Source organism: Sander vitreus, chromosome 10 (assembly GCF_031162955.1).
Source record: "Sander vitreus isolate 19-12246 chromosome 10, sanVit1, whole genome shotgun sequence".
Lineage (NCBI taxonomy): Eukaryota > Metazoa > Chordata > Actinopteri > Perciformes > Percidae > Sander > Sander vitreus.
Window position 1 is genome coordinate 23,432,168 of NC_135864.1, and position 27,568 is coordinate 23,459,735.

The window sequence follows — 27,568 nt, forward strand, 5'->3', positions numbered from 1 at the left end:
TTAAACAAAGATGGCGGTGTCATCGGCGGTGTTGTGTTTACTCCTCTCGTTTACTGCCGTCACTACAAGCGAGAACACAACAAGCTACAACTTTAATACGACGTTTGGTGACTGGGAGTATAACGCCACTGACAATGATGCTACACAGCCGACACAGTTTTACTCGACAGCACCGACAGCACCGAGCCCCAGCGGAGTGGAGCCCCTTGAGCCGGGCCTGCCCGTGTCCGGCCAGCTGCTCTCCCCTCTCACTAACGGTAACCTGCCGTGGCTCTGCCGCACTAACGTTACACTGTAGCGTTAGTTAGTGTTATACTGTAACAATAGTGTATCATTGCAGGGTGTCAGTGAACGGTTTGTTTTTAGCACATAGATCAAATCGTTGTGTTTCTCTGTTATTAAGAAAACTTTAAACTGACATGTTTTTAAATGGAGTTTGGTGTAACATCTCTCGTGGAAGTTGAAGGTTTTGTTCGCATAGTATTTCAAATTTCACATCATGACGAACATGCACACAAATACTGTACATGCAAGTATAACACACACACACACACACACACACACACACGTACATATATATATATACACACACACACACACACACACGTAAGCATAGATATAGAGCACGTGCAACGTTACATAGATATCAGCTCATTCAAATATCCATGTGCACACACAAACATATCATACAGGTGCTGGTCATATAATTAGAATATCATGAAAAAGTTGATTTATGTCAGTAATTCCATTCAAAAAGTAAAATTTGTATATTATATTCATCACACACAGAGTGATATATTTCAAATGTTCATTTCTTTTAATTGTGATGATTAGAACTGACAAATAATGAAAATGCCAAATTCAGTATCTCCGAAAATTACTTAAGACCAATACAAAAAAGGATTTTTTAGAAATGTTGGCCAACTGAAAAGTATGAACATGAAAATTATGAGCATGTACAGCACTCAGTTGGGGCTCCTTTTGCCTGAATTACTGCAGCAATGCGGCATGGCATGGAGTCGATCAGTCTGTGGCACTGCTCAGGTGTTAGGAGAGCCCAGGTTGCTCTGATAGTGGCCTTCAGCTCTTCTGCATCGTTGGGTCTGGTGTCAGGCGAGTTTGCTGGCCAATTAAGAACAGGGATACCATGGTCCTTAAACCAAGTACTGGTAGCTTCGGCACTGTGTGCAGGTGCCAAGTCCTGTTGGAAAATGAAATCTGCATCTCCATAAAGTTGGTCAGCAGCAGGAAGCATGAAGTGCTCTAAAACTTCCTGGTAGACGGCTGCGTTGACCCTGGACCTCAGAAAACACAGTGGACCATCACCAGCAGATCACATGGCACCCCAAACCATCACTGACTGGAAACTTTACACTGGACTTCAAGCAACGTGGATTCTGTGCCTCTCCTCTCTTCCTCCAGACTCTGGGACCTTGATTTCCAAAGGAAATGCAAAATTTACTTTCATCAGAGAACATAACTTTGGACCACTCAGCAGCAGTCCAGTCCTTTTTGTCTTTAGCCCAGGCGAGACGCTTCTGACGCTGTGTCTTGTTCAGGAGTGGCTTGACACAAGGAATGCGACAGCTGAAACCCATGTCTTGCATACGTCTGTGCGTGGTGGTTCTTGAAGCACTGACTCCAGCTGCAGTCCACTCTTTGTGAATCTCCCCCACATTTTTTAATGAGTTTTGTTTCACAATCCTCTCCAGGGTGCGGTTATCCCTATTCCTTGTACACTTTTTTCTACCACATCTTTTCCTTCCCCTTCCTACCGCTCTATTAATGTGCTTGGACACAGAGCTCTGTGAACAGCCAGCCTCTTTAGCAATGACCTTTTGTGTCTTGTCCTCCTTGTACAAGATGTCAGTGGTCGCCTTTTGGACAGCTGTCCAGTCAGCAGTCTTCCCCATGATTGTGTAGCCTACAGAACTAGACTGAGGGACCATTTTGAGTTAATTATCTGATTAGAGTGTGGCACCAGGTGTCTTCAATATTCAACCTTGTCACAATATTCTAATTTTCTGAGATACTGAATTTGGGGTTTTCATTAGTTGTCAGTTCTAATCATCAAAAGTAAAAGAAATAAACACTTGAAATATATCAGTCTGTGTGGAATGAATGTATACATTATACAAGTTTCACTTTTTGAATGGAATTACTGAAATAAATCAACTTTTTCATGATATTCTAATTATATGACCAGCACCTGTAGATCATGGAGGTTTACGTGCAGTTTAGTGTCCCAAATGCCACTATGGCCACGCTAAGTCCCGCCCTACGAAGCACCTCGATGGGTTGGGGTTAGGCATTGACCTCGAGTGGTTAAGGTTAGGATAGCCGATTGGTCAGGGGATAGGACCTGAACAAATGGGGTTACGTTACGGGGAATTTGGGACACTAAACTGCACGTGTACCGATTATTGGATTAGTTGTCAACTATTAAATTAACCGCCAACTATTTTTGATAATCGATTAATTGGTTTGAGTAATTTTTTATGAAATTTATTGTGTGATGTCAGCTTGTTAAATGTGAGTATTTTCTAGTTTCTTCTCTCCTCTGTGACAGTAAACTGAATATCTCTGAGTTTTGGACAAAACAAGACATTTGAGGACGTCATCTTGGGCTTTGGGAAACACTGCTCCACATTTTTCACCTTTTTCTGACATTTTAGAGACCAAACAACTAGCCTAATCCATTCATCCAGGAAAAAATCCACACATTAATTAGTGGATGTGCAGGTACTTAGAGATATCCTTTGTTAAATGCATACATTCAGACACATAATGGCCATGTCATTTTTATCCATACAGCACGTAATAATAATCTCTATCAGATAAGGGCAGCTAAGTTTCCTCAGTGAGATGGAGAAGGTTTGTTGTGAGCGTTGCTGTGTTTCAGTTGGCAGGTTGTGTCCCTGTGATGAGCACCTGGATGTGTGCGACATCAACTGCTGCTGTGACCCAGCGTGCACGGACGAGGTGGCTCTGTTCACCGGCTGCTCAGTGGACACTGTCAGGCAAGTCAGAGAGAGAGAGAGAGAGAGAGAGAGCCATTTACAAAAGCTGTTCATAGAAACATTGAGGAGGAGTAGAACTACTCACTGCTCTGCTGCTCTGAGCTTCTATTTTTAGGAGAAATACTGTTAATAAGTCCCAAATTTATTCAAATTACTTACACTCTTATGTCAGTGAAAATCAACTCTTCTGCTTACATTTGAAATGAAAAGCCTTCGCCGATTAGGGAGGGATACGCCCCCTTTAGGATGCTTTGAATATATCTGTGTGTTGTTTCAGTGGCAAATGAATTACTATTATTAGTAAATGAACATTATTAGTGAGAAAGTGAGAGCAGCAGAATGGTGAGTGTGACATGACTCTGATGGGATTACTGCTGTGGAGATGATGTTGAATTTAGCAAGACGAACATGTGTTGAGTTTGTACTAACAGCAAGTTGAAACAGGATCATCTCTGCCTAAAATATAAACAACCGAAGTAAAGGCATGTCTGTAACAATGCTGGTTCTCTCTGCAGAACGCACATTCTCTGATTTTAGAATTTACGTAAATAGATAAAAGATTTGAAGCTAGATGAATTCCCGAGGCGCAGTTTACACACATGTTAAATTACTATATATGCTTGCTTGGGGGCAGATTGAATGACCTCGTTTGTCCGTTATCAGTATCAACCGCCTGTTTTCAGACAGCTTTACTCTGTGATATCTGTCTGCATCCAGTGGAAGCTCTGGCTCATCCTTGCTGTTCATTCTGTTGTCTGCAGTGGCACGAAGCAGCTGTGCAGCCGCGATGTGGCGTCCTACTCTTTAGCGAGCAAAATAGATGGCTACTCAGAGCTGCAGTCGTCTGTCCGGAAGGAGACTAATTATGACATCTTCTGCATTCAGTCACAGAACCGTAAGTCATGAATGGTGTTCATTTGGATTAGAAATTACCTGGGGAATAAAGCCTTATAAGCGCTTATTACTTCAGACTTACACCCGTTGGTCAGTTAGTAGATTTTAACGAACCTTAATGCTGAATGTAAAGGATAAGGCTGGTGTATGTTGTGCAGAATGTTATACTTGTGGGCTGATGTACTGTAGATCACAAACAGAATGCAGCCATGTCACAAAGTACTTTCTGATCTTTCTCCTGACTATTTGTCGTGTCTAGGTGTTGATGGGTTTTCTCATCCCGCTCCCGCTCTTCCAACTGCCAACAGCTTTGACTCGCTCTTTAAAGAGTTTACTGGCTTTGTCTTTGGCTCAGAGAAGAACACTGCTGAGCTCCCGGCCTCGTCTGGATACCAGGCGAGTCTCCGTCCGCCAATGTGCTCTTGAGCAAGGCACCAAACCCAAGGAGCACTCTGACATCTCTCCATTAGTGTGTTTAGCTGAGCGTGTTTGTAATTCAGGCCTGTGTGCAACTGTACCAAGAGTGAAAATTGTGAATTAAATAAAGGCATTCTCTCTCTCAAACGGATTCATTCTCATGTGCTGCTGATGGTTTGTGCTTTCAGTTTGGGGATGTGATGCTGACAGCAGGACGGAGTGGACAGAGAGCCATGTTCCAGCTGCCAGCTGCTGGTCTCACTGCTGACTGTGTGGACACCAGTCCTGCAGGTAACGTCTCCTCACTGCACTGTGGCCCAACTCTGACCATTATGGGATAATGAGGAATGCTAAAATGCAACGGTACCACAAGTAGAGTGTCGTCAGTGATATCAGTTACACAGCCATGTTTATCTGAAATTAAAATGCAGTGCCTGTTCTGTGTGATTATCGGACAAACACTGACCTGTACAGATGTTAAAATGCAGCTGTTCGCTCAGCAGCTGGAGCCTTTTATGCTGCTAATAATCAGTCAGAGTAAAAGATGCTTCATGTCAGACATTTGCCCTCTGTTCAGTAACTTAAGTAGTTTAACGCAAAGCGTCCCCAGGACTAAAGCTGAATTAGGTTCACATACATAAATAATATTAAACTAAATAAAACAGGGAAAACAAAATGATTTCACTAAAACAAGACACAACGGATAACAGATGATGCTATTTTTCTAAGAAAAAAAAAGAAGAAGAAGAAAAAAAAAAAAAAAATATATATATATATATATATAGTATCAGTCCACGTCTGAAAAAAAAAATTTGTTAACAAACTGATGGCTGGAGCCTCGAAGGGAAGCAGTTTATCTGCACACACTGCCAGGACACAGAGCTGGTTTAAAGTCAGCAGAGTATCCCTTTAATTGTTCGCTGTATTTAGAATACCCAACCCCCCCCCCCTTACCTTGCTGTCAGACAGCCCTTTCCGTCGGGAAAGTGTAGCTGTCACCTCTGCTCTCTTCAAAGACCAGACTCCTTTGACAAAAACAGTCATTTTACCTGGCAGAACATGGGAGCTGCTGCTCCACCACTGCCTCCTTCTCCATTGTTTAGTTAGTTAGTGTTATTGTGCATCTTTTTTTTTAATCATTAAGCAAAAGCAGTAGCCTGTGCTAGCTGGTAGTGTAGGCCAACATTACCGGCGCTGCGTTCCATAGCTTCAGTATGTGCAGCCAGCCAAAAGGGGGCCTATTTTCTTGTGAACATGATTATTTATTAGTAAAAATCCATTTAAATTGGAATGTGACTATAACTTTCATGTATTGATATATGCCGAGTGTACTGGAATCTGATGCTAGTCTCAGACAGTGACCTAATGGTTTAATTTAAATGCTCCTCACTGATTGGATAAGAACTGGATTGCTCTTTTTAAACATTTAATCCACCTAAAACAGCATGCTGCTTTTGTTTCATCACATTGATCGAAGATGATTTGATCTTAATATGCCATTATTATTTTTTTTAAACTGCATCAGTGAAATATTTCTTTCAAATAGTTGTGTTGTAATCTGTTATTTGTTAAAGGGATATTCTGACACCTCTTTATCATCTTATCTTGGTAATTTCATGTTTCAAACATGCTTAAAAGAGGTTTGTCTGCGCAGCGTTCCTGAAGGATAGGAGCGGTCGCTGTTCCCGGCGTGTGGTCCTGGAGCGGGACTGCAGCTCTCTGCCGGCCCTCAGCATGGACACCTACACTTCCATCCAGCTGTGTGCTGTGAGTGGCTCTGCCCCCCCCCAAACACTCCCCAACACCATCAGTAGCTACGCTTCCATCCACCTGTCAATCGAATGATCTGAAGTTTGCTAAAAACATGAGTGCGAATAAAGACGTCACATGCTGTTTTGCGGTCAAATTGGTATATGGAATAGATTTGATACATTTTAAGGTGTTTCCATTGATTTTTGCACTGAATCTCACAACATTCAAGCTAACATTTGCAAACAAAGATTTGCTAGCCAAAATGGATCCCGCCATCTACCTACAAATGAGTAATATTGCACAAGTTGTTAATAGTGCTTATGTGCCAGCTGATAGCGACATATCAAGCTATAATAAGACAACAACGATATCAAAACATCGCTATGATGATGCAGATGCACGTAGATGCCAGACAACAGCTATCTAAGATAGCCGTTATATTTTGCTCGTAAATTAAATTGAAAAGTCTCTCCTCCCCACTTATATCTGTCTTTGTTAGTCTATACCCACGACGGGCCACTTCCCAGATTGCAGGGAAATTCCGCCAGATGTATGTCTTTTCATCGATTTCCATTTCTTTCCTCTTTCTTTGTGTTGGCGTTCTAAACTCCGGTGGATTTCTGAGGACTATGGTTAACTGCTCCTCAGATCTCTGCAGGGTAAATCCAGACAGCTAGCTAGACTATCTGTCCAATCTGAGTTTTCTGTTGCACGACTAAAACAACCTTTGAACGTACACATGTTCCACCAAAACAAGTTCCTTCTTGAAGCTATTTTGCAGCGGCACCGTGCGGAGCTTAGCGCCGCCCGTTACGATTGTGATTGGTTTATAGAAATGCCAATAAACCAGAGCACGTTTTTCTCCCATCCAGGAATGCTGTGTGGACTAGCCAGACCCTCCTCCGCAGCGCTGGGGTCTTCGTTGACACCCGCCATGTCGGCAAAGAAAGCAGAAATACATGGCTGAAATGACTAAAGACTTTTTATGGCGGGTTGCAACCATAAAATGACCTAAAACAAAACGTAATCGCAATTCATTATTTATTTGGCAAATAACGTTTCCATCAGCGTTCATCACATAAGCCCGTTTACCGATTAAAAGAAAATTGGATGAGATCGAACATATAAAGTTTGTGTCGATATTCATGAAACTCAATCAAATTTACACGTATTAAATAAATTATTGATTAATTTGCATAAAAACATGTGGATGGAAACATGGCTAGTGACACACTGTACTGATATAAAGTACTCAAGTGTTCTGGGAGTTCCCAAGCTTTATGGAATACTTGCTAGCTGAAAGACTCTTTTGAGTGTTGTACTTTCTGAATGTGCTTCAGCTCTTCTCCTCTACCTGCTCAAACATTCACCAGAAATATTTAAGGCAGCTGAAAAGTGTTTCTGGGCCGACTTCTCCTTTTAATCCTTTTCCTTCATTTCTGGATAAGAAAGTAAAGCTTGATTTATGGTTCTGTGGAGGCTTCACACAGAGCTTTCGCCGTGGCCTACGTAAGTGGCCTGAAGTTTATACGGCGTGTGTGTGTGTGCGTGTGTGTGCGTGTGTGCGTGTGTGCGTGTGCGTGTGCGCGCGGTGTGGTAGAGCGAGTGAGAGAGAGACGGTGATTAGCGACTTGTAGTTACATTTTCCGAGAGGTGCACGTCAGGCTACGGCGTAGGGTTGGTATCTCCACGTACTATCTATATACTACTACTACACTATACTCTCCTACGTACGTAGCCACGGTGTAGATTTTACGCAAAAGTGTAAATCGCGCTTACGGTGGATGTTTGTATCGGAAATGCTTATAGTTGATGTTAATTCAAAGATATTTTCCACTCCACAGGGGAAGAATAAAGACGCAGCAGTAAGTATGGCTACCTTTTACTTAACTCTGAAACCATCCGTCAGTTAATTAGTTGATTTTTTTTTTCAGGGTGACAACATATTTTATTGAGATCAGAATCAAGTTTTGAAACTAGACATCTTGTACAGTTTAGATTTTAAACTGAAAAAATACACAGAAGACAAAATTACAGAGCACAACAAATTATACATAAAAGGCAAGGAAAAAGAAAGGAAACAAAGAGTAAATAAATAAAATAAGGCACAAAACTCACCCACTCCCAAGCAGTCTTTGTTTTAGAGTTTGTGTGATCACAAAGATCCAGAATGCGATTATATATTTCGGAGACAATCCCTTTTCGTTGTGGCTTAAAGTTAAGCAATCCTTCCCGTGGTTGTTGAGGTGGTAAGGAGGGAAAATTAGGGAAACTTTTTGAAACAAAGTGACCAAGTTGCAGGTACCTAAATAAATGGTTTACAGATAATCCATACAATGATGACACATTGGTAAAACTTCAAAAAATACCATCTGAATATAAATCAATGAAGCACTTTAATTAGTGGATTGACAGAAAAGTATTTTGATAACGATAAATTCTTTGTCAGGTCAGAATTGGGACAACAAACTTCTTGAAACACATGGAATACAGAGAAAATGCATTTAAATATGTGTTCTAGTTTCTCCATGATGTCCTCACACTACTTGATATTAGTTGTAGTTAGATAGATGCACACTGTATGTGTAGTGTAATGTAGATAGTTGTCTTTATCGTCAGCTGAGCTGACACAGCAGAGACTCCAAGGGCCCTATTTTAACGATCGAAGCGCACGGCGTGAGCGCATGGCGCAGGTGCGTTTAGGGCGTGTCCAAATCCACTTTTGCTAGTTTGACAGCGGAAAAAAGGGTCCGTGCGCCGGGCCCATGGTTTAATAGGGTTGTACTTAGTGTCTTCTTTAATTCATAGGTGTGTTTTGGGCGTAACATGCAATAAAGCAATCAGAGTGTCATCTCCCATTCCCTTTAAAAGCCAGGCGCGTTTGTACCTTGGCACATTGCTATTATGATGGCGGATTTGCACCGTAATATTTTTATTGTCTTTTGCATGTTTGTGTGCTGCTGCGCTTCCCTGTGTGTGTGCAACAAGCATAGTGTGTGCGCGCTGTGCATAAGCCTAGGTGCATTTCACTAATGCACTGTTAAAATACCAGTGAAATGCTGCGCTATTGACTTTAGACTAGGTTTTTGTTGGTCAATGGCGCCATCACTTCCCACTGCCTCAAGATAGCAATACGCCCAGAATGCACCTGAACACAACTCCCTGTAAGACCAGCACGCCCATGGGCGCAAAGATGGGCGCAGGTGCATTTGCTATTTAAACGACGCGGGCGCTGGACAGGAAACTGACAACTGTCGGGCTTTGCATCGGGCTTTGCGCCGCGCCGGGTGCAAGATAGGGCTCCAAATCCCATAATGACGTCCCAACTCAGTGCTGGTGTTGTGAGGAAGTTTTGGCACAAAATAACTAAGCTGCACCAAAAGTCTGTGTTAAAACCGCTCACACGGCGTCACATGGTCTGCCTAACCTGGACATTTAGCAAGACACTGACGTTCCTTTGGACAGGCCTCAAAAACATGTCACACACACACAGTGCAACACGTTGAGGTTAACTGTTGCAACATGAGCACAGGAAACTTTTCTCTGACCACTTTATGAGTTGTACAACGCAGCGGTAAGTATGCATATCGTTTTGTTTAACTCTGAAAAGATCCGTCAGTTAACAGACAGAAAATTGACAACTATTTTAATAATCGATTAGTTGTCCAAGTCAAGTTAGAATCCGGTTAAATGCAACAACGTCATATAAAACTTGTTGAAACATGAAAGTAATTCACAGTATTTGACATTGTAGTTGTCTTTATCTGTCAGCGGATGCACGTATGCTTTGGTGTTTTAAGCCCCCAACGACGTCTTCCAGGCAGCGTTGCCTGGAAGGCACTAGGATTTGGCAATGGTTAGGGTTAGGTGCCTTGAAGTCGACGTTGGGGGCTTAAAACACCATCGAGCTGGTTTTAGTTCCCAGTAGAGACTCTAAATCCCATAAAGAGCTCCCAGCTCAGGGCCGATGGTTTGGGGAAGTTTAGTCAGCCCACGTGTAGTGCAACAGGTTGAGGGTAACTACTGCAATGTGAGCACAGGAAACATTTCTCTAACGACTGGATGTTCTGTTACCAAGAAGAAGGAAGTCTTCAGTTATTGTCACATTTGCGTTGACACCACACTTTACATCACCGCACACTATTTAGCCAAGCCATACTGGTAGCGTTGGAGATGTCTTTTTGCCACACACTGTTGCTCCATGTGCATATCTCTTTTTATTCCGATGAGGTTTCGGCCCTCAAGCCTTCTTTAAATCAACAATCAAAGACAGACACAGCCAAAGGTAATATATAGGCCACACCCTTCTTACACATCTGATGTTGATTAGGTAGTCATTTAGCATCATTGGGGTTAAAAAAAAATAATTATTTTACAATATTATTACCAAAACCTATGTAACACTATGGACAAAGATCTCAATTTCATTTACAACATTCTAATGTTGAAAAAATACATCTAGGGGCGACCTCTGGCTCGCCCAGTAGGAGCATGCCCCCCCATGTGGGCTGAGGCCTTTGCAGCGGCCCGGGTTCGAGTCCGACCTGCGGCCCTTTGTCACTCCCCATCTCTCTCCCACCTTTCCTGTCTATCCACTGTCACTCTGAAATAAAGGGGGTGAAAAAACCCAAAAAATATATTGAAGAAAATCCTAATAGATATATGGCAAACGTTAAAACATGAGTTCTAAATGAACATCATGGTGTACTTTATCTAAAGTGTGCAACACTTTTCTCTTATTTTCAAGACGACCTCCAGTGATCAGCATCTCTGCAACCCTTGGTGTGCATTACTTTTCTGTTTTATATCTTGGAGATGTTTTCCCTACCACCCATGGATTTAGTTTGGTATGAAAGCTTGAAACCTGCCGAAGATGTATAATGCACCACAGTGTACATCCTGTCTGCTTTTAACACGTTATGAAATGATGCGGTGCTTTAGTTAGCCTTTAACAACATATCTGTGAGCTGGACAGCGATGGAAGTGAATGGCTGCGTGGAATGCTGGGAAAACACAGTGACACGTTAACAGCTCTGTGGCACAGCAGCAGTGCTTTGAGCTAAATGCTTTATCATGTTCACAATAATAGAGTGCTAACATATGCTAACTAGCACGGAGGCTGATGGGATGGCATCAGTTCTGGAGGTTTAGTCATAAAAAAAAAAAAGATTATTCTTTTGGGCGTTTTGGCCTTTAATTGATAGGACAGTTGTAGACGGGAAAGGGGGAGATTGACCCTGGGCCAATGTGGTTAGGACTGAGCCTTGGTACATGGGGCGCACGCCCTACCAGGTGAGCCACCAGGGTGCCCCAGACACATTCCATTTTTGACCCGTTCACCAAAGTGATTACAATTCATCCTGAGGGGAACATGAATGTGTTTACAAAATGTCATGGCAACCAATCAAGCAGCTGTCGAGATGTTTCAGTCGGCACCAAAGGCATGGCTTTCCCGAGTCAACGCTCTGCAGTGGGCTAAATGAGAGCAGAGGATGAATCTGCAAAATATCTGGCCTAAATGTTAATGAAGTTGATAGTGACCCAGTGAGCACAACCTTTCCATCGAGACCGGCCGATACAAACTATCATGGCTCCCCAAAGAGGAGCGCTTCTGCCAGCTGTGCAAGAAAGACAAAGTTGAGACGGAGCTGCGCTTTCTAATAGAATGCACAAAACTCTAGCTAGTCCGAACTAAATACTTTCCCAAATTCAAACACAAACATCCCAAATTTGACCAAATATGCAACATAATCAAAATGCCAATCCTGTTGGGAGAGCACACAGAGAGCTGCAGTCTATCAGTGTTTGTGTGTGTGTGTGTGTGTGTGTGTGTGTGTGTGTGTGTGTGTGTGTCGTTGCTGAGGTTGTTCCTGTGGAGGTGTCTTCCGTCGTCCTGCAGTCTGTAGACGGGACTCAAACAGAGCTGGCGGACAGCGGGGGAGAGAGGCTCCGCCCCGTCCTGCTGAAGCCGAGCCTCTGTGCTCATGTGGTGCTGCAGGTGAGTCGACACATGACCCAATCTATTTAATCACTTCATTACGTTATTTAATTGTAAGTGAAATTCTGGTTCTGACAGGAACATCTGCTATGCAATAACGAGTATTAGAGTACTGATATATTCTATGTTGCAGTATTTAGTATGCTAAGAGTGTTTACCTGTTCAAAGAATGTTAATCTTTATTTTTAAGGATGGGGATGTAATATTTATAGGTGATTACCTATTGTGTTTGATATTAATAATTACATTAAGGCATCTGTATAGACACCTTTTGCCTATATACAGTAGCGTGTAGAGGTCCTTACAGGCAGTTGTTGATCCGGTCGGCAGAGTTGGAAAAAAAGTTACCTGAAGATACCTGCTGAAGTCTCTACCGTTTATTATATTTACAAGTGTGTAAATACGACATGGTATATTTAATCACTTCATCTTGTTTGACCAGAATATAGACACCACAGGTCATACAAAAGACAGTTTAGCTGAAAGTGTGGACATGGAATGAAAACTCTTGCAAATAAAAGAAGTAATTTTATGCTGCACCATTAAGACATGTTTGTTCCGTAGGTTGCCTATGTGATAAAGTACGACCCGGCTGGCGAGGTTGTGAATGCGACGGTGTCTCTGGTACTTGGATTTGTCCGTGCAGCAGCTCTGTCCCTGGAACAGGAGTTTCAGATCACATTTGCTCAGGTAGTGCCTCAACAACAAACTGACTATGTTTCACGGAGTGTTAGCCACGAAGAGTTCCTTCTCTTTCTAGATGAGGGGAATCAGAACTACTGATTTTAAAGGGGACATGTCATGAAGGAGTCACTTCTTCAGTGCTTGTATACATCTGGGTATCTGGAGAGTCGACCGACCCACAAACTGAAATAAGACGACCCGGTCAGTTTCTTTGTGAAAACGGGATTCAGCCAGCCAATCCAGCTCTATTTCCTCTGTCACGTGCAGGCTCATTAGATACACCGCCCCCCCCATCTCAGTAGCTCCACCCACGGCTTGAAAATGAGCATATGTCCACTCTAAGTACATACAGTATAAAAAAAACACAAAAAAAACACATCCGAATGATTTCAGGATGTCGGAGCTTCAGGGAGGGATCAGGCTCCCACGCACACGTTTTTCTGACTCTGATTAAGTAATGACATCCTGTGTATAACGTCCTATAACTGATAATTGAAAACTTTCTTTTTTAGAGAGTAAATGCGAGTGATGTACTTTATGTTGTGTCTTTGAACCAGGAGGGTGGGGAGGACGTGGCCGTCCACTACAGTGGAAATCCAGGTTATGTGGTTGGACTACCTCTTGTGTCTGGAACAAGAACAGCAGAATATCCTTCACCTGCCTGCACGCTGCTGCAGCTCCCTCCCCTTGACCAATAGACACTAGCTGTGTTTCCATCCACAATCGAATGATCTGAAGTTCGCTAAAAACATGAGTGCGAATAAAGCCGGTGAAAGTGTGTTTCCATCCAACGGCTTTAATGCCAATAAAAACCTGTGTGTAATGACGTCACATGCTGTTTTGCGGTCAAATTGGTATATGGAATAGATTTGATACATTTTAAGGTGTTTCCATTAATTTTCGGACTGAATCTCACAACATTCAAGCTAACATTTGCAAATGAAGTTTGCTAGCCAAAATGGATCGCGCCATCTACCTACAAATGAGTAATATTGCGCAAGTTGTAATAGTGCTGATAGCGACATATTAAAGGTGCTCTAAGCGATGTTGGGTGATGTCACTTCTTGTTGACGTTCAAAGTATTTTCAAACAAAATGAGGCTAGCTCGCCCCTCCCTCCTCCTCATCCCGTCCCCTCTCCCTCCCTTCCGTGCACATAAAACTAATCCCCCAACTCCACCCCCAAATCCTTCTTCTCGGTTATTGGCCTGAACGCTGGAAGACTGTTTATGTTTCGTGGTGCAGGTTGGCGAATTTGTTTTTGTTGGCGTTTTTTTTTTTACAGTGTGTTCAGGGGACAGGCAGCTCGCGGATAGTGAAGAGATGTTTGCTGTATGTGACAAAAAAATGTGTAGCCTAAAAAATGCGTGACATCACTTAGAGCACCTTTAAGCTATAATAAGACAACAACGCTATCACTATGGTGATGCACATGCACGTAAATGCCAGACGACAACTACACTACCGGTCAAAAATTTGGGGTCACTTAGAAATTTCCATTCCACTCCATTACAGACAGAATACCAGCTGAGAGTTGCATTGTTTTTTTAATCAGGGCAGCAGTTTTCAGATTACATTAAATGTAAATGGACTGTTCTTATATAGCGCTTTCTTTTATAGCGACTACTCAAAGCTTTAACATAATACAGGAACCATTCACACGCTGTGGCCGAGGCTGACGTACAAGGTGCCACCTGCTCATCAGTTGAACATTCACACACATATATACACTCCAATGGCGCACTTCGACATGGGACTGCAGGGCCAGGGATCAAACCACCAACCTTTCGATTGGCAGGCAGCCACTCTACCACTGAGCCACAGCCGCCCCACATTTGTGTAAGCACATGATGTAATCTGAAAACTGCTGCCCTGGTTAAAAAAAATCAATGCAACTGATCTCAGCTGGTATTCTGTCTGTAATGGAGTGGAATGGAAATTTCTAAGTGACCCCAAACTTTTGACCGGTAGTGTATTATTGTTATTGTTATTCTCATGCTGTTATTGTTATCTCTAAAATAGCTGTTATATTTTGCTCGTAAATTAAATTTAAAAAGTCTGTCGTCTCCTCGTTAGTCCACTCATATAGGACTTTGTTGACACCTGCCGTGTGCAAAGAAAGCAGAAATACGTGGCGGAAATAAATAACACTTCGTTTTATGGCGAGTTGCAACCATAAAATCACCTAAAACATAATCGCAGTTCATATTTATAGTCATATTTATTTGGCAAATAACGTTTCTATCAAGCTGTTTACTGATTAAGAGAAAATCTGATGAGATTGAATGTACAAACTTTGTGTCGATGTTCATGAAATTCAATCAAATTTTACTGTTTCCATGAGGCCTTTTTCATTCAATATTACTTAATTTGCATTAAAACGTGTAGATGGAAACATGGCAACAGTGAATCAGGTTTGTATAGTGTATACTAGTGTATAGTAAGGATGCTGCGAGTGTGTTTGATGAGAACTGGTGGCGTTCCGATGAATTTGTCCTCAACAGCTGTGGTCACAGGGATTGCTCGGAGCGTGAGCCGCAGAGACACCCTGTCTCTGCTCCACAGTGCACAGGACCAGGACTGTCTGCAGGGACCACACCAGCGCTCCCCGGTCCTGTTCGGAGTGGACTCTGTGTCCGGCTGCACATTAAGGCAGGACAGCTTCACACTCTTCACGTCTGATCACTATGTGTCTTCTACATATGTGACGCTGACTTGTCTTGTCCCCGCAGACTGGAGGACGCTGCCAACTGCTCGTTGGTCTCTCAGCTGCTTCTGGACGTTCTGAGAGGACCAAAGCAGGCCCAGTTTGTGGCTTCTTTCGGGAACTCCCCGTTAGACTATCCACTGGACTGGGTGCCAGTCAAGACCAACTTCAACCCTGGGGTGAGCACGGTCTCGGGTCTGGTCCAATATCTTAAACATTTCAGTGCCATTTTATTTCTGACAGTCTGTGTTTGTTTAGTTTAGTTTATTAGTTTATAATATCGTGGACAGTCCCCTTTAATTAACTCTACAGTAAAAGCAGCAGCTTTAGCCTCTACGGCTAATTTACAGCTGTAGTCCCCAGCCAATAGGCATCCTAAAATGCAATGGTTAAAATATTAAAATAAAAAAGAATTACATAACATCTATAATTACAGCAGGCCTAAGCAAAGGGGAGTAATACATTCATACATGTGGCACACAATTTGCTACTTTTTGCAGGTTGAGTGCAGTTTTTACACCACAAACATTAGTGGTTATTTTGTTCTTAATATAACTGTGACTTCAGTCAATGTCCAAATCATGTCAGCTCTGAATTCCAATTCAAGAGATGCTGGGTTTTTATCTTGCATCGAAAATAAGTTAAAGATACTGCATGTTGACAGAAAAGTCATTTCATTTTTGGAATCTGTGTTGCTAACACTGGCTTAGAATACTACTCTCAGCCATGTAATGGCTTCTAATATTTATAAGATACTGCATGATACTTATTTTGATCTTTAAATCAATGTTAATCCACACTGAACCTAGCCTGACAAGCCAGACCCACATCAAGATGTTGGATCTGGGAACTCACCATTGGCAGGGCTCAATCCGAGGGGCGGGATAAACGGTTGTCTTTCAAATTCCCTCTGCACTCATAGCCAACCAGAGCAACGCTAGTTGATAGATTAAAGGTCCCATGGCATGAAAATTTCACTTTATGAGTTTTTTTTAACATTAATATGCGTTCCCCCAGCCTGTCTATGGTCCCCCAGTGGCTAGAAATGGCGATAGGTGTAAACCGAGCCCTGGGTATCCTGCTCTGCCTTTGAGAAAATGAAAGCTCAGATGGGCCGATCTGGAATCTCCTCCTTATGAGGTCATAAGGAGCAAGGTTACCTCCCCTTTCTCTGCTTTGCCCGCCCAGAGAATTTGGCCCACCCATGAGAGAGAGACATCATGGCTTTCAAACGAGCAAAGTGGCAGTTGGTCAAGGTCACACCCCCACTCTCCACCTTGCCCCCCCCCTCCCCCCCTTCTCTCCTCCTCAACAGCTACAGACACAGAAATGGCACATCCTAAGGAAAGCTCATTGTGGGACTGGCTCTAGTGGCTGTAATTCTGCACCCAGGCTGAATTTCTGGAAAAGAGACTTCAGATACAGTATTAGGGGACCACTAAGGTCTATATAAAAGAGACTTCAGATACAGTATTAGGGGACCACTAAAGTATATATAAAAGAGACTTCAGATACAGTATTAGGGGACCACTAAGGTCTATATAAAAGAGACTTCAGATACAGTATTAGGGGACCACTAAAGTCTATATAAAAGAGACTTCAGATACAGTATTAGGGGACCACTATGGCCTATATAAAAGAGACTTCAGATACAGTATTAGGGGACCACTAAGGTCTATATAAAAGAGACTTCAGATACAGTATTAGGGGACCACTAAAGTCTATATAAAAGAGACTTCAGATACAGTATTAGGGGACCACTAAGGTCTATATAAAAGAGACTTCAGATACAGTATTAGGGGACCACTAAAGTATATATAAAAGAGACTTCAGATACAGTATTAGGGGACCACTAAGGCCTATATAAAAGAGACTTCAGATACAGTATTAGGGGACCACTAAAGTCTATATAAAAGAGACTTCAGATACAGTATTAGGGGACCACTAAAGTCTATATAAAAGAGACTTCAGATACAGTATTAGGGGACCACTAAGGTCTATATAAAAGAGACTTCAGATACAGTATTAGGGGACCACTAAGGTCTATATAAAAGAGACTTCAGATACAGTATTAGGGGACCACTAAGGTCTATATAAAAGCATCCAAAGAGCACCAGGTCATGGACCTTTAAACTTTTGCCGTATCCGGGCGGCAAAACTCCGAACACATCTTCCTTTTTTAAGAATGACTTCAGTGCTTAACTCCAAGTCTTCCAGAGTCGCGGCCAAAGCTGATTTGAAAGACCGTCGTTCGCCAGCAGCAGCAGCCATCTTCTTTGTTTTCAAGTAGCAGGGAATTCACGCGGAACCGTTGCAACTCTGCCGTCCTTATGTTAAGCCCGCCCACCGACTCTATACACAATGTGATTGGCCTGACCAGAATTTGGTTTGGCTTTATGTTGTGGGGCCACATCAGTTCCGTCAGGATGGCTTGCTTTTGGGGAATTTGATCACAGCAAATTCAATTAATTCCTACGGTATGGAATCACCACTGCAACTTGCTGTGGCTAAGGAGTAGCGTGTAGCTTCATTAGCTACACTTAGCTGCTGCTGCAACACTGCCTGACAACAGTTTTACAGACCTCTCTTTCACAATGGCAGTTTAAGGGACAATTAGTTAAAAAAAAAGACGATGTTGTGCACATCCATGTAGTTGCTGGTGCAGGGCAAAACAAGTAAATGTAGAAAGAAGGTAAAGTCCGCACAAAAGCTTAATGCTCCGGAAATGTACTTTAATAGTGCAATTTAGACACACGTTTCGGCCCACAATTTGGCCGAAACATTGTGTGTCTTGTGTGAGGACTTTACCTTCTTTGAACAGTTTAAGGGACATTGCCACTGAGACCGTTAGCTCCAATGTGAGCTTTGTGCTAGCATGAAATTAAAGACCTTCTATTGAGATGCACACACACATTTATTTCGATCTTTAAACTTACTGCTTTGCACGCCAGTAAATCTGGGTGTGTTGAATCACATTGAAATGAACTGAACACTGGTGAGCGTTGGCCATTTAATAATAAGAGGAAATTTAAAGAATGAGCAAGAGGTTCAGAGTACGAGGGAGATTAGAGAGTGACTACAATATTGCTGACAGCACCGATATTATTAGTGATATGCAGAATTACTACGAGTTATCTGCAAGTGTCCATAATTAATATAAGAATCTCAATAGAAACTGCTTTGCTAACGGAAGCATTTGTCAAGTAATTTTTAATAAAAACCGATTTTGTGTGTGTGTGTGTGTGTGTGTGTGTGTGTGTATGTGTGTGCATTTTGCAGGAAGCACAGAGTTGCAGCCTCCCATTGTCACTTCATTTAGAAATTGAATGGACTAAATACGGATCCCTGGTGAACCCCCAAGCTCAGATTGTGAACATCAAAGAAGTCATCCAAACCAACACCACCAGTTTGGTAAGACTCGCTCTTACATAAATACTGGCAGGTTTTTGCGGGGGAAAAAATCCAAAGATGCATGGGCAATCTAATGATTTCTACTGTCTGTCTGACTGCCGTGCTCTCCCACAGGACATGTTGTCTGGAGGCAGCAGCATCCTGTCCGTCAGGAGCTCAGCGGCCTTCGTTCCAGTCTCTGCTGCTGCTCTTCCTGGTTCCAGAGCCACACCCACCATCAACGCAAGACTGCCCTTTGACTTCTTCTTCCCTTTTGTCTGAACACTCCACGCGGGTTCCACTCACCAAGTGTCGGGTCCATTTGACCAAACACACCGGTTTGACCACGAGCACTGTTTGTATGATCACTGTGTTCCCGTAGATTGTGTGAATATAATGTATATACGATGTTTGTAAAAAGATTTAACAAATGTTTTTTTTAATAAATGAAATCACTTCATTTATTGACATGTTCTTTTTTTACACAACATACAATTCTTTTTGAAATGTCACTAAGCAGACGTACAGTTAGTTTTATGTACAAGTCATCAGTGTGAGGAATGTTAGTTACGTAGAAATTGAGGCCATCGTGGCTTTATGGAGTGATCATCTGACATTCATTCGAAATAACCTTTGACATGGATATGGATCTATTGATACAGATATTAAAAAATATATATTTCTCTTCAGGTAATGTAGTAACGGTTAAGGAATATTGAAATCAGGTCTAAAAGTAAAGTTCATCATGGAATGTATAGGTTGAAAGAGTGCCCAAAGGTACTGTACGTGATATAAATGAGATTGAAGAGTAGCTCTACAGCAGCGGGCTCCAGGAGTTAGGAGTCTATGGCGTGTTTCTTCAGGAGGGCTTCCAATCTCTGGTTCTCCTGTTCCTGAGACGGACAGAGACACACGGAGACAAGAGTCAGTCGGTTGTTGGATTCAGTTCAATTTTTATAATTTATAAGTTATACTCTTTATTGAAAAAGCAGTGTCCAGGAGGTGAAGTGGCATCTCTCCAGCTACCAGTCCACCTCCGTCCTTCGGTCTGCATGGGGACTTGCACCAGCGACCCTCCGGTTCCCAACACAACTCCCTATGGACTGAGCTACTGCCACCCCCAATTGTGTAACCCAAAGTTCATAGATTTCTGTCTTAAGCTTTTTCCAATGGTGGAATGTAACTAAGTACATTTACTCAAGTACTGTACTTGCCACGCCACTTTCTACTTCTACTCCGCTACGCTACATTTCAGAGAGAAATATTGTACTTTTTACTCCACTACATTCATCTGACAGCTTTAGTTACTAGTTACTTTACACATTACAATTTTTGCTCATACCACATATGTAGTTATAAATGAAACTAGCCAACAATATAACGGCCTACAAGTCCAGTTGAAATGATTAGACCATTAAAGACTTAGTTGATTGACAGAACGGTTTTGATCGCTTCCAGTTTCTAAAATGTGAGGGTTTTTCTGCATTAAGTACTTTTAATACTTCTAGTACATTTTCCTAGTGATACTTACATACTTCTTACTGAAGTAACATGTTCACTGGAGTATTTTACATAGTGGTATTAGTACTTTTACTTAAGTAAAAGATATGAATGCTTCTTTCACCACTGGCGGTTTCTGGTAAAGTACTGTGATGTTGGGGTTCGTGCAGGGAAGATGCATTACGCACAACCTGTCTGACCGTCTGAGTGCTCCAGTTCATTCCCCCATTGGACCTTTATTTATTTTTAGCATTCTGAGACCTGAGCGTTTACTTTGATACAATGTCATCATGACTGATAAAACCAATTACCAGGGCTACAAAAATAAAACATAAGTTGAACTCGTTTTTTTTCTTTTAAACAGTTAAAGAGCTGAAATAAAACTGAAGCCACTATTATTTTTTTCTTCTGTCAAATGTAAATACTTCTACTGTTTAAGCTGATTAAATACACACCAGGTGTATGTCTGTAAATGGAGGATATAAAGCACCCCCGCCCCCCCCAGGTTGCCAAATGACCTTAAAATGTCTCCATATCCTCAATCACAGCCGTGGCCCCGAGGACATCACATGTATAAACTCCTTTATATGATATTAATCTCTGCTCGAGTGTGTCAGAAACCTCATATGCTGAACTTCTAAATTAAAGTAAATGTGAGCCTGTCTGATGTGGTATGAAGCAGTTGGAAGGACTGACCAGTTTGTCGCAGCGCTCCTGCAGCTGCGTGACTCTCTGAACCAGGTGGTCATAGCTCTCCTTCAGCTTGTGGAGCTTGTGGTCTGCACGGTTCTTCACCGACACCAGGATACCTGCGACACATTCAAACTGTCACCAGGATACCTGCAACACGTTACCTAAACACAGCCACCCTACTGTATGTAGCAACAAGGGCGTAGGTTATGTTTCAACATCGGGGTAATGGATCCAACATGGTACAAATCCATAGCTGTTCGCGGTAAGTATGTCCAAGCCCCCATCCCCAAATAAATAATAACACCTTTCAAAACAGAAACACCCTATACATACTTGTAGGCAGAGTGTTACTGACCGTTGATGATTCGGGCCACCCTCCAGAGTCGCAGCAGGATGAGCAGGCCCGTCCCAACAAACTCGTCTTCATGGAAGATGAACACAATGTCCAACACGAAGGAAAGCACCACCACCAAACCGTCAAACACCTCAAACTTGTGTTGAAAGAACTCCAGGCGGTAGGCAAACAGCTTACCGAGCAGCTCCACTATGAAGAACGTGAGAACGGCCAGGCTCAGGTAGTGGAACACCTGCAGAGAACCACGGGTCAGTCCACAGGTCTGGATAATAAACTGGGAGTCAGTGGACTAATCTGTGTCTCACCTCCGGCGCAAGGTGGCCATGTTCCAGCTTGATAACAGACAGATCGATGAGCAGCTCGGCCAGAACAAAGATGGCGTCCAGGATGACCAAACACACCACCAACACCTGAAAGCAAAGTAGGGCTGAACGATTTGGGGGGAAAAAAATCTAATTGCGAGTGGCCACTCCTCAAGCTGATCACTTTTGCCTGGCTGTCTCTGCATTTGGGTCCTGCTATTCTCTGAGCTGTGACACAGGGACGGGAACATAGATACGAACTGCCAGCAATAAGTGTCTTTCTTTTAATAGGCATGGGACATTGAACAGTCAAATACAGAACATTTATCACAAAAGTTATAATAATCATTTAAAAAAAAATTCCAATAAAATAATATCAGCATTTTTCTGTAAACTGAAGTTTCTGATACGCCTCAGTTCATAGCAGCATCTACTTATTGCACCTTCTACCATCATGTTAAATAAAGTTATACAAAATAAATAAAAAGTGCTGGGGAGAAAACGTTGTGTCTAGATGGAGACACACAAGAGGCTGATAAATGTCCTGCAGTGATGTCACTGCAGAGTCTGAGGACAATCGTGTGTGTGTGTGTGTGTGTGTGTGTGTGTGTGTGTGTGTGTGTGTGTGTGTGTGTGTGGCGCTGGGGGAGGAAAAAGTTGATTTGAACGTGCTGATTGGTACAGCTGTGTTGAGCACAGCTAGGTCACAGTTTTTTCGACCGTGGTAAACGAGTTATGGGAATATGATATGAGACGAAAAGGAGAACTTATTTTATTTTGTTTGATTAGTTTTGTGAGAGTTACTTCGGTAAAAACAGTTTGTGTTAAAGCACGCCATCATCTACACCAGACCCACACATAAATTAAAGACCAAGAACAAATGTGCGCATACAATATATGACAAACTTGTCTGCTTTTCTCTGTATATCATATATACAGTATATACCAGGAAGGATATATATAGTGTATATGTATATAAAAGCGAAAAAAGAAACACCCCTTTTTCAGGACATTGTATTTTAAAGATACTTTTGTAAAAATTAAAATAACTTCATTGTAAAGGGTTTAAACAATGTTTTCCATGCTTGTTCAATGAACCATAAACAATTCATGAACACGCACCTGTTGAACTGTCGAAAAGACAATAACAGCTTGCAGGCGGTAGACAAATAAGGTCACAGTTATAAGAAAATTAGGAAAGAGACCTTTCTACTATCTCTGAAAAACACCAAAATGAAAGACGCCCAGGGTACCTGCTAATCTGCGTGAACGTGCCTTAGGCATGGTGCAAGGAGGCATGAGGACAGCAGATGTGGCAAGGGCAATACATTGCAATGTCGCTACTGTGAGACGCCTAAGACAGCGCTACAGGGAGACAGGAAGCACAGCTGATCGTCCTCGCAGTGGCAGACCACGTATAACAACACTTGCATAGGATCGGTCCATCCGAATATCACACCTGCGGGACAGGTACAGGATGGCAACATTACCCATAAGAACTGGCCAGTCTGGTGCAGAACATGAGGAGGAGATGCACTGCAGTACTTAATGCAGCTGGTGGCCACGCCAGATACTGAGGGCTACTTTTGATTATATTTCTCTCTATATCACTGTGAATTGAATATATTTGGGTTTGGGACCACTGTTGGACAAAACAAGCACTTTGAAGATGTCCCTTAGAAATGACGGGTCTGTTCCCACATCTGCACCCACACCAGTGACATCACAGTGGAGAAACCATGAAATGTTGGCTCATAGAATGATGGATCATTTGAAAGCAGCGCGGCCTACCTGGAAGCGCTCGGAGCCATAGAGCCTTTGCAGGGACTCCCTGAAGGTCGTCGTGGGTGGGAACTGCCCCGTGGCGGGACTCAGCTCCTCGCTGGTCACGTGCAGCGCCTCCTCGTCCAGGTGGACTGGCTGGACGTCGCCCACAGCGGTGAAGTAGCCCAGGTACCGAGCCATGGCGCCAGGCTCCAGACCCCCAGCTCAGATCACCTTACAGGGAACCAGCTGTGGAAGAAGTATTCAGATCCTTTACTTCCATAAAAGTACTAATACCACACTGTGAAAATACTCTATTACAAGTAAAAGTCCTGCAAGTTTTATCAGGAAAATGTAGTTAAAGTATTACAAGTATAGAAACATCCTCCCATTATAGAAAGTGTAAAGGATCCAAACAGTTGTGTGTTTAATGGTCTAATCATTTCAGCTGGACTTGTAGGCCGTTATATTGTTGGCTAGTTTCATTTAGAATAAAGCATCAGATATTATAAACTACATGTGTTTTGTGTCCAGAAACCTTAATGTGTAAAGTAATTTGTAACTAAAGCTGTCAGATGAATGTAGTGGAGTAAAAAGTACAATAATTCTCTCTGAAATGTAGCGGAGTAGAAGTAGAAAGTGGCATGAAAAGAAAAGACTCAAGTAAAGTACAAGTACCTGAAATGTGTGCTTAAGTACAGTACTTGAGTACATGTACTTAAATACATTCCACCCCTGGAGGGAACAATGGAAGGGTCATTCCAATCAAATATGAATTCAAATGTAGAGCAGACGCTGTACAGCGGGGTTACACAGCTGTTTCTGTGTAGGCTACAACTTCATAAAGGGCAACTTAGAATCTCTCTCTCTCTCTCTCTCGATAACCGCAAAGCCAAATATTTGAAAAGTTGAAGACTGATGCCAATCTGTGCAGGCAGAGTGAAACTGTTTGTACTTCTTCCACCCTTGAGTGAGCTCTGTAAAAAATGTCAGCATCTGGGCAGAGTTCCTCATCTGTTAGTCAATCAGACTTTACTTCTCCTTTTTTTTTTTTGGTTTGCAACATGTTATTGAGAAACCAAACCATAGGCGCCCTTCTTAAATAGTCATTCCTCCACACAATCATAGAGCTATAGAGATTGTACAGATGAACCCCATCATAATCCATCCCTGGTAAAGCAGATCAAACTGCCACCACATCCTCTCTCTACACAGGTACATGAAGCCAGGACATCGTTGAGTGTAGCATGTATCAGCCTAACAACTAAAAGAGCAATGGTTGGATTGTTTAAAGCTACGTTGTGTAAGAATTTCTCCCATTTAGCAGTGAAACTGTATATGACAACCAACTGAATATTACTTTCTAGCCCTTCCCATTCCGAGCGCGTTTTAACTCCTACGGTGGCCGAACCCGAAATTAGCTCTTAGTATCTCCATCGTTTACACGCAGCTGTTCTGGCCACGCCAATATTAACTTTGGTCTTGTTGCTTTGTCGCGTTGTCGTTTTAATTCTCTTTTTCGCTTCCCTGGCGAGTAATCTCCCCCTGGCATTCGTCATGGTGCCACTCTGGTGCCACTGAGTGTAAGAGGGCCATAGATAGTAAAATGAATGGACAAAGCGACGCCGTAGACTTCCACAGAGACGAGTGAAGTCTATTAGAAGCACTTATCCGGTGATGGCTGAGCGTTACTGCACTTGACGACGTAAATGTGACGTGAGCAACCTGTAGCTGTGCCAAGAGAAATCTCAATCATTCCCAATCTTGCAGATGGAGAGCGTAGGTATATGTGCTCAAGGGGATAAGCTTCTCGCAAACCTCCTATGGCGCCATTTTGATGCTACCAAGCCATCACCTCCCGTTAGCATTCCATTGACTGCCATTCATTTTGGCGCCACTTTGACAGCGAATAACTTTACATCTGAAGCGTTTAAAGACTCTATTTGTCCATTGTTTATTTCTAAAGAAACACGACAATGTATAAAAGGCTCCATTACCTTGTACCTCACGTTATGGCTCCGTAGCAGACGTTTTTGTAAAAATAGGCTAACGATTGTGTCATAACCACGCCACTTACTGTCGCACAGTAGAGGAATTACCGTATAGTACAGGAGAAGCTCGCAGGCAGTTTCGTCTCACATTAGCTGTTTAAGTGTAATTACTAATGTTAACTAGCATTTTAGTTAGCAATAATTAGCCTGTAAGATTCTGAATGATTGAGATTTCTCTTGGCACAGCTACCAGAAGACTTACAACTTTCAGACAGGTTGCTCACGTCACATTTACGTCGTCTCTCTCAGTTGGAGGCTGCGCAGTAACGCTCAGCCATCACCGGAAAAGTGCTTCTAATATCCTTCACTGGTCTCCGTCCAGAGCAACAGGATCTGTTGGTCCATTATATATATGTCAATGGCTACGCTTTGTGGAGGCTCGCTTACCTCCTTGAAGAGGGCAAAAGGCGGAGGTATGTCCCTCTTTGGCTAATGTATTTTAAAGATGGAGGCGCAACATGGCGGTCGTCATTTGAGGTTTTTTTTGTGCTAAGAATCAACTAAAAAGATTACACAATGTAGGATTAAGTCGAATTATACATACAACCGGTGGGAGAAGTTTTCAGATCCTTTACTTCAGTAAAAGTACTAATAAATATCACAGTAGAAAGTGCCACGAAAAGAAAAGACTCAAGTAAAGTACAAGTACCTCAACATTTGGACTTAACCCTTGTGTTGTCCTTGCGGGTCAAAATAGGTTTTTTTGAACGTTTTTGTAGCATTGTTCGACGTTTTGCTCGCCGGTGCCCCCCTTCTCATCACTAAACCTTATACAGCCTATGCAATTATATCTAACTTTTGAGTTAAAAAAGCAGAAAATATGAATTATTTTGACTAATATTTCAGAGGATGTTGATGGATAATCACAGACTGTCAAAGTTTAGTCCGAATAATGCTATCAAATTGAATAAAACACCCAAAAGTCAATGATAGTAGTGAACTGATCCTTAATTTGTATTGTGAAGAGGAGAAGTTTCATGGAACCATCCCTTTGGTTGAAAGATATCCAAATTTCTGCTACAGAAACTTTAAAAAAACAACATGACAACATGAGGGGTTAAGTACAGTTGGCTACTGGAGTAAATGTACTTAGCATTCGCACTGCATAAAAAAACGATGCACCAAAGGTAGGTATTTAACACATGCGTCCATCCATGCAGATATGAGGATATATTTTTAAAGATAATAAAACAACAGCAGCGTTTGTTCTGGAGCACTCATCAAAAACAAGCCGACCCAGAGAATGATCCCGGTTTCCCCGCAGATTGAGCACAGATCAGGGCAGAGGATGGACAGAAGCTCGTGATACAAAACATCCGTCTCTCTCTGTTTTCTGCCAACCCAGCGTTTTTTTTTACTGACAGTGACGTCGAACAAAGATTTAGCGCGTTACAGCTCAACTTGTGACTTTGTAACAGTTGTGTCGACTTAAATGTCTTACCTTGTTCTGTTTTACCGTGTTCTGGCCCACTCCGTCCTTCAAAAACACTCTGCTCCTCTGCAGAGACACAAGTCTCAACTTGGAGCTGAAAAACTCCGCACACACACACACACACACACGCACGCGCACGCACGCACACACACACACACACACACAGCTCCCTGCAAAACTATGTCTACACGTGTGGAGCTTTTGTGTTGTTTTCACTCAGCTGTAAACTAAAATAAAGCTTTTCTAATCTTAAAAAAAATGATAGTTAAAACAACTTGGCAGTTTGGAAATGTACTTCCCTAATGTCTAATTAGATCAATTAAACTTAAAAAAAAAAGGCTTCCAGAGGAACTAATCACACATTTATAGCTGTTATCAGCCAAACATTTGGAGATCTTCCAGTTGGCAACTGTGGATCTACTGTATATGGATATCATCTATATTATCTCTATTGTTATGGAACTAAAGGCTGGGCTACTGGTTGAGCTATGAAGGCTCATTGCTCTTTTAGAGGACGGGAATCGGCCAATCAGGAGCTCAAGGCTAGATATTATATCGACATCGATATATATGACCAGATATCGTCTTAGATTTTGGATATCTATCGTGA

General features: G+C 42.3%; 2 protein-coding genes across 3 annotated transcripts; one reads left to right on the plus strand and one right to left on the minus strand.

The window, feature by feature from the left end:
• Window positions 1-19,321, plus strand: LOC144524619 (tectonic-1-like). Its single transcript, XM_078261007.1, has 14 exons — window positions 1-257; window positions 2,903-3,020; window positions 3,782-3,915; window positions 4,174-4,310; window positions 4,520-4,622; window positions 5,986-6,098; window positions 7,928-7,948; window positions 11,947-12,081; window positions 12,646-12,771; window positions 13,323-13,411; window positions 15,279-15,416; window positions 15,497-15,650; window positions 18,751-18,882; window positions 18,997-19,321. Exons 1-14 carry the CDS (start codon window positions 11-13, stop codon window positions 19,141-19,143), a joined length of 1,794 nt encoding a protein of 597 aa, XP_078117133.1. The 5' UTR covers window positions 1-10; the 3' UTR covers window positions 19,144-19,321.
• On the minus strand, window positions 19,295-27,264 carry hvcn1 (hydrogen voltage-gated channel 1). Of its 2 annotated transcripts, none has more exons than XM_078261008.1 (6): window positions 26,968-27,264; window positions 23,503-23,724; window positions 21,715-21,819; window positions 21,410-21,641; window positions 21,058-21,170; window positions 19,295-19,754 (listed from the first exon to the last, which is right to left on the minus strand). In XM_078261008.1, the coding sequence occupies exons 2-6, from the start codon at window positions 23,674-23,676 to the stop codon at window positions 19,698-19,700; spliced, it is 681 nt and encodes a 226-aa protein (XP_078117134.1). In that variant the 5' UTR covers window positions 23,677-23,724; window positions 26,968-27,264; the 3' UTR covers window positions 19,295-19,697. The 2 variants fall into 2 exon arrangements, with proteins under 2 accessions (XP_078117134.1, XP_078117135.1); XM_078261009.1 differs by lacking the exon at window positions 26,968-27,264 and adding an exon at window positions 24,154-24,406.
• Between the last annotated feature and the right edge of the window lie 304 nt (window positions 27,265-27,568).